Source organism: Oncorhynchus masou, chromosome 1 (genome assembly GCF_036934945.1).
Source record: "Oncorhynchus masou masou isolate Uvic2021 chromosome 1, UVic_Omas_1.1, whole genome shotgun sequence".
Lineage (NCBI taxonomy): Eukaryota > Metazoa > Chordata > Actinopteri > Salmoniformes > Salmonidae > Oncorhynchus > Oncorhynchus masou.
In genome coordinates, this window is record NC_088212.1 from 23,168,938 (window position 1) to 23,176,217 (window position 7,280).

The 7,280-nt window shown below is 39.6% G+C and overlaps 1 protein-coding gene across 1 annotated transcript; it reads left to right on the plus strand.

Moving 5' to 3' along the window:
• Window positions 1-633: 633 nt before the first annotated feature.
• On the plus strand, window positions 634-5,735 carry fgf17 (fibroblast growth factor 17). Its single transcript, XM_064978622.1, has 5 exons — window positions 634-665; window positions 754-790; window positions 1,556-1,733; window positions 2,456-2,562; window positions 5,158-5,735. The coding sequence occupies exons 1-5, from the start codon at window positions 634-636 to the stop codon at window positions 5,446-5,448; spliced, it is 645 nt and encodes a 214-aa protein (XP_064834694.1). The 3' UTR covers window positions 5,449-5,735.
• The last annotated feature ends 1,545 nt before the right edge of the window (window positions 5,736-7,280 follow it).

Here is a 7,280-nt window from a genome sequence, read left to right on the forward strand (position 1 = left end):
ATCTGCACCAGGGAGCTACAAAACCTTTTGCCCCAATATTTTCGACTTTACAGTCAACTGTGCCCTGCCCACCCACAATACAAAACCTCCAACTCTCAACTCGTGGGAGGGACCTGCCTTTCAACATTTAACCACTGCCCAGCAAGAGGCCAAGACGCGCTGAGTCAGAGGGCTTTTTAAACGTGTAATTACTTGGGGCTACATTGCGATACAGTGCCTATGGGTGACACTTTTCTTCCCTTGAAATAAACATCCAAATGGCAATAGCTAATAGTTTTTCATGTGGATTTTGGAAGTTTGACTCTAAAATGTATGATGGATCTCGGTGACTCTCTTGGTTGCAGACTTTTTGGATACTCTCAGGAAGACTCACATTTCAACACACATGCAGTAACTGGAGTATATGATTTCCCCCATATGCGTACCATGATGTGTTTCTCATATGAATTTATGAAGAAGGTGTTTCACATCTGAAAGTTGGTGTGTGAATGGAATAAAACTCATAAACTAACAAGAGACACGGAGTGGACAGGTCAAGCGGATGCGAGGGAACTCTTGGATTATTTTGGATCCGTTGGGAATATTAGGCTACTTGCTCTCTGTGAAGGAAAACATTTGCGATTGGATGAAAGAATGTATGGAATAAATCAGCGCTGTATTTACATGTAAGAAGACTACCGTTTGAAACATTCTTATCAAAACATATTGCAATGTTAGTGATAATGTTTTATTTATTGTGATTTTATTTTGCAGATCTTTTCATTTCTTCGTGTTGTGGTGCCATGCTCAGGTAAACCCTCTTCCATAGTTCCTCACAGATTGCAGATTGATTCCTCGCAGATTGTATAGACAGTTTGGGGAGCAGGTAGTCTAGTGTTTTGGCCATTGGCCCAATAACCAAAAGGTTGCTAGATCGAGTCCCCGAGCTGTCAAAATACCAATCTGTCGTTCTGCCCCTGAACAAGGCACTTAGTCCACTGTTCCTAGGCCGTCATTGTAAATAAGAATTTGTTCTTAAATTTAAAAAAACTGGGCACAGACGTCAGTAGTTCAACGTCTACTTTTGATTAACATTTGGTTTAGGTGACGTGAAATCAACCAACATACCATGTTACTTAGATTAAAAATAGGGTGAAAAAAAGACGAAATGCCCTCATGTTGAATACTTGAGGCAAATCCATTTCGTTTTCCACGTTGATTCAACGTCATCACATTGCTTTTTGTGGGTTGAAGTAACGGGTAAACAACATTGATTCATCCAGTTTTTGGCTGATGATAAATATCATTTAAAGTGCTCGCTTGTTATTTTCAAGTGGGCCTCTTGCTTCTGAATGCACTTAACATGGCTAATGTCACACAATATTTTGTGATACCACAGTATTTGATATGATTGGCTTTTGTTTAACCAAATAATTTACACATTCGGATGTTTTATTGTTTGGATTGAGTTATTCAGTGAGGCTCTCCTCGGGCGGTGGTTGGTTTATTTTTAGAAAAAAATAGAGGTTAGAAGAAAATTCTATATGTGATTTTATTTTTCCTTTTGCATAAAAAGGGGGAGAATCACCCGTCTCCTAATTTTAACCAGTATGTGATGGAGCAGGGCGCAATGACGGACCAGCTTAGCCGGCGACAGGTCAGGGTTTATCAACTATACAGCCGGACCAGCGGGAAGCACGTCCAGATACAGGGCAAGAGGGTCGCCGCTACTGCTGAGGACGGCAACAATTACGGTAAGTTGTTCCCATGACACAATGGTAACTGCATTTGGGCAAAGTATCTGTTTTCAACCAGTCAGACCCATGCATACAAGGCTAAAGGCTTGTTAATAGTTTTTTAAATGAGGACTGCATTTGTAATGAGCTGTCTGTCTCTATGAAGAGGTGTGCAGGGCTAGCCTAGGCTACTTGCCCACCTATTGCTGGCCCGACCCTCTGTGGGGCTGTATGTTCATTTAGTCTGCCTACTGTATCTAAACCCTTGTCTGGCGAATCACGCCAAGTCTTTTGTCCTGGTCCAATACACTTGCCAGTTGTTAACCCTAATTAACCAGGGGGTGAATCAATTGACCCATAGGACAACTGCAATTGGGATTTGTTGTTTTCCACTTCCATTACTTTTGTCTTCAAACATGCTTTATGATAACACTTAATTAATCCTGGCAATGTCTCAAACCTGAAACACATAATATCTCACATAGCCTGTTGTGATGGTCTCTCTCCAGTGAATGTCAGTTTATTTTAGGATCTCCTTTTGCATATTCTTTTTTTTGTAGGCCAATAGATGGCAGACAGTTTATTTTTGCCTTTATACAGGTTTGTATTATTCCACTTCCATATTTCTTTTGTATATGATATAGAGAGTGTCCAAAAGACACTTGTTATGTAGTGCATTTACATATGCCTAGTGGATTTATCACATCATTTTCATGTGGATATTTGTGTGGATGTTGTAGCACGTCTCTTTGTAGAGACTGACACCTTTGGCAGTCGGGTTCGGATCAAAGGTGCAGAGAGTGGACGCTACCTCTGTATGAACCGGAAGGGGAAACTGGTTGGAAAGGTATGATATCAAATCCATATCACTTTCAAAGTTGTAAGAATTCCAGCGTGCTTGTTTCCTAGTTTGTTCATTATGTATAATGAACAAAAATATAAACGCAACAGGCAACAATTTCAAAAAGTTTACTGACTTACAGTTAGGAAATCAGTCAATTGAAATAAATTGAAATAAACTCATTAGATCCAAATCTATGGATATCACAATTGGGCAGGGGCGCAGCCATGGGTGGGTTTGGGAGGGCATAGGCCCACCCACTGGGGAGCCAGGCCCAGCCAATCAGAATGAGTTTTCCCCACAAAAGGGCTTTATTACGGACAGAAATACTCCTCAGTTTCATCAGCTGTCCGGGTGGCGGGTCTCAGACGGTCAGGTGAATAAAGCCGGATGTGGAGGCCCTGGGCTGGCAAGGTTACACGTGGTTTGCAGTTGTGAGGCCGGTTGGACGTACTGCCAAATTCTCTAAACTAACGTTGGAGGCAGCTTATGGTCAAGAAATTAATCTAAAATTCTCTGGCAACAGCTCTGGTGGACATTCCTTCAGTCAGCATGCCAATTGCACACTCCCTCAAAACTTGAGACATCTGTGGCATAATATTGTGTGACAAAACTGAACATTTTAGAGTGGCCTTTAATTGTCCCCCAGCACAAGGTGCACTTGTATAATGATAATGCTGTTTAATCAGCTTCTTGATATACCATGCTTTTCAGTTGGATGGATTATCTTGGCAAAGGATAAATGCTCACTAACAGGGATATAAACAAATGTGATCAGAAAAACAGTGTAGACATTGTTAATGTTGTAAATGACTATTGTAGCTGGAAACGGCTGATTTTTAATGGAATATGTGAACAGAGGCCAATTATCAGTAACCAATGGCACGCTGTGTTAGCTAATCCAAGTTTATAATTTTAAAAGGCTAATTGATCATTAGAAAATCATTTTTGCGATTATGTTAGCACAGCTGAAAATGGTTGTCCTGATTAAAGAAGCAATAAAACTGGCTTTCTTTAGACTAGTTGAGTATCTGGAGCATCAGCATTTGTCGGTTCGATTACAGGCTCAAATTGACCAGAAATAAATAACTTTCTTCTGAAACTCATCAGTCTTTTCTTGTTCTGAGAAATGAAGGCTATTCCATGCGAGAAATTGCCAAGAAACTGAAGATCTCGTACAACGCTGTGTACTACTCCCTTCACAGAACAGCGCAAACTGGCTCTAACCAGAATAGAAAGAGGAGTGGGAGGCCCTGGTGCAAAACTGAGCAAGAGAACAAGTATGTCTAGTTTGAGAAACAGATGCTTCACAAGTCCTCAATTGGTAGCCTCATTAAATAGTATCCGCAAAACACCAGTCTCAACGTCAACAGTGAAGAGGCGACTCCGGGATGCTGGCCTTCTAGGCAGAGTTGCAAAGAAAAAGCCATATCTCAGAATGACCAATAAATAAAAAATATTTAGATGGGCAAAAGAACACAGACACAGGACAGACAAACTCTGCCGAGAAGGACAGCATCCCGGAGCGTTTTTCCCCACCTGTACTGTGAAGGGAGTAGTACACAGCGTTGTATGAAATCTTCCGTTTCTTGGCAATTTCTCGCATGGAATAGCCTTTCTTTTTTCAGAACAAGAACAGACTGACGAGTTGTCACATGCGCCAAATACAACAGGTGTAGTAGACTACCGTGAAATGCTTGCTTTTGTGCTCTTTCCCACAATGCAGAGTTAAAAAGTAAGAAAAATATGAGATATACGTGACTTATATTGTGTTATAATGGTACTTATTTGTAATGTCATTCATTAGCCTGGATAGGGTCGGTGACAGAGAGACAACCCAGCTTGTATTTCATGTAGCATTACAGTTTCAAGGCATGGGAGAAACTCTCCTCACTCCATTTGGTGGTTGGTCAGGAGTCAACCCTCCACTTCTTGAATGGAAAAATAAAATATGTATTCAGTGTTGTCTGCTTGCCATGAGAAATAAAGGGTTTCATCTCGCATCATCATTTTCATCTGTCATCATCATTTTAAAAGATCTGGTTTAATTTAGTGAATAAATCAATGTAGAGAAAGGGTGTAGCGTTCTAGTGGTTCCTCTCTTTTGAAAACCTTAGGTTAGAAAGGAATAGTTTGCTAATACTTCTCACAACACCTACAATATAGTTATGGTTGTGTGGTTTGGATATGCTGCTAATAATTCGTACCTAATTTTAAATATATTCTTCACTATTCCTAGTTTACTCTTAGTTATTGGCTGTACTGATACAGTATGTGGTATCTTCATTGTAGTTTTAACGAAACTGTCTCAAAATGATACAATGGGTTTGACCTTGTCATGTAGGCTACTATTTGGCTTGTCTTGTACCCATTGTTTGTAATTGTTATTAGTCTGTTTTGTGTTTCATTACAATATTGAAATATTCAATTTTGTTTGGAGCGTGGAAATTAATAGATAGCAGTGTAGTTCAGAGGGAAATACTGTAAGTAGCCAAATCAGATGTTGTTTTTAATATGCCTTCTAGTAGTGGTGCTAAACTGTGTATGTGCCTATAAACTTGGATTTGACTTAGTCTTTCCTCTCTCTCATCCTTTCAACAGCCTGATGGCAGAAGCAGGGATTGTATCTTCACAGAGATTGTTCTGGAGAACAATTACACTGCCTTCCAGAATGCCAAGTATGAGGGTTGGTATGTGGCTTTCACCAGGAAAGGGAGGCCCATCAAAGCCTCCAAGACGAGGGAGAACCAGAGAGAGGTCCATTTCATCAAGAGGCTACACAAGGGCCCACTACCTTTCCCCAACATGGACAGAATCAAACAATTTGAGTTTATCAGTTTTCCACCCACCCGTCGAGCGAAACGGAACAGGAAATCACAGACTGCTGCCTAGTACAGAACAAATTGGACTATTATTGAGGAAAATTTTAAATTTTATTTTTGTATGTTTTTAATATGTGAAGATACTTAAAATGCGAAAAAGTCTAAAGTAATTTTGTTGATCCCATGTAAATCATGTAAGAGAGTAATTGAGATTTATGTATATATTTAATATGACAGTGTGTATGTATGTGTTTTCTTTTGCTTTTTGATTGGTCCCATGACAGAGTGGGCATTGGATAGGTACATTAATAAACATGTTCAGCTTGGTTATCACAAAACTTAAGCGTGACAAATGCAACATTTGACCTTTAGATCATGTCTCTCATTTGATATGACTGCTTTCTTCGTACTAGTGCTGAAATTGATTTCTAAGTTAAGAAAAGCTCTTCAGAAATGTACAGGAAGTAGTAATGTTCTTGTTTCACAGATCAGTGTGTACAATCAGTGCATAAAGAAAATGTATCCAGTATAAAAATCTGTAGCCAAGTGGCATGCCATTCTAACAAACTGCTATGCCAAAACATGATTTATTGCTCAGGTATGATTCTTTAAATCAGGGGTGTCAAACTCATTCCATGGAGTGCCGAGTGTCTGCGGGATTTTGTTTTTTCCTTTTAATTAAGACCTAGAAAACCAGGTGAGGAGAGTTCCTTACTAATTAGTGACCTTAATTCATCAATCAAGTACAAGGGTGAAGCGAAAATCTGCAGACACTCTGCCCTCTGTGGAATGAGTTTGACACGTGCTTTAAATCATCCACCTACCAATATGTAGCCTAGCTACTGTACTTATAGTCAGAAATATGAAATAATTCCCTTACTATCAAAGTGAGACATGTACTGATTATACTTATTCAATTCCATGCTATTAATTCTGTTGCTTAGCCCTACTGTTTTGTACAATTACGTAAATGCTTCATTCAACAACACCAATCAAACCAACTCCTAACGCCATTAATTTTCTGTGTAGGATGAACTTGTCATGATTCCAAATTATCAATCAAAATGGATTTATGGCACTGTTATGACAGATCAAAAATGATATAGCCACTAAGCCCTTTATCAAGGAATAGGCCAATTATATTGTGGAGATTATCACTTGTAATGAACTTGGCAAGGAAGTAAGACATGGATATTACAATTCATTATCATTAATAGCAAGAGATGTGGTCTTATGTTTATTTAATATTCATTTGATCTATTTTCAACCTGATGACAGATTCTTTTTTAGGAAAACCATTTGTTAATGTAGTCCTATGAAAGCCACAATCTGAATGACCCCACTGAAGGTGCTGATCCATTCATCCCTGACATCTGTCTTTTATTCAATCATCATTAAAAGCCAGATAAGAGCATCCATTTCCAAAACTGTGGTTTGTGTAATGCTTTTATAGGGACATTTTCCCCACATCCTTTCATAATAGTGCTAAAATAAATTAGCCTGCTGACACATCCAAAGGTAACTCAATGGAGTAGGTATCCTAATTGCAGTGCCCCCCCCCCTAACTAGTGGTATACACTGAGTGTACCAGACATTAGGAGCACATTCCTAATATTGACTTGGAAGCCCCCTCACAGAACAGCCTCAATTCGTTGGGGACATGGACTCTACAAGGTGTTGAAAGCATTCTACAGGGATACTGTCCCATATTGACTCCATTGCTTCCCACAGTTGTGTCAAGTTGGCTGGATGTCCTCTGGGTGGTGGACCTGTCTTGATACACACGGGAAACAGTGTATTCTTGACCTGTGTGCCTGGCACCTACTACCATACCCCGTTAAAAAGCACTTTTGTCTTGCTCATTCACCCTTTGAAAGGCACACATACACAATACATGTCTCA

Excerpts from the sequence above, each read along its gene's own strand:
- fgf17 (XM_064978622.1), top strand. The coding sequence starts at position 634 with ATGTATGGAATAAATCAGCGCTGTATTTACAT. Across the intron at positions 791-1,555 it reads TGTTGTGGTGCCATGCTCAG|GGGGAGAATCACCCGTCTCC; the intron begins GTAAACCCTCTT and ends TTGCATAAAAAG. Across the intron at positions 1,734-2,455 it reads TGAGGACGGCAACAATTACG|CACGTCTCTTTGTAGAGACT; the intron begins GTAAGTTGTTCC and ends TGGATGTTGTAG.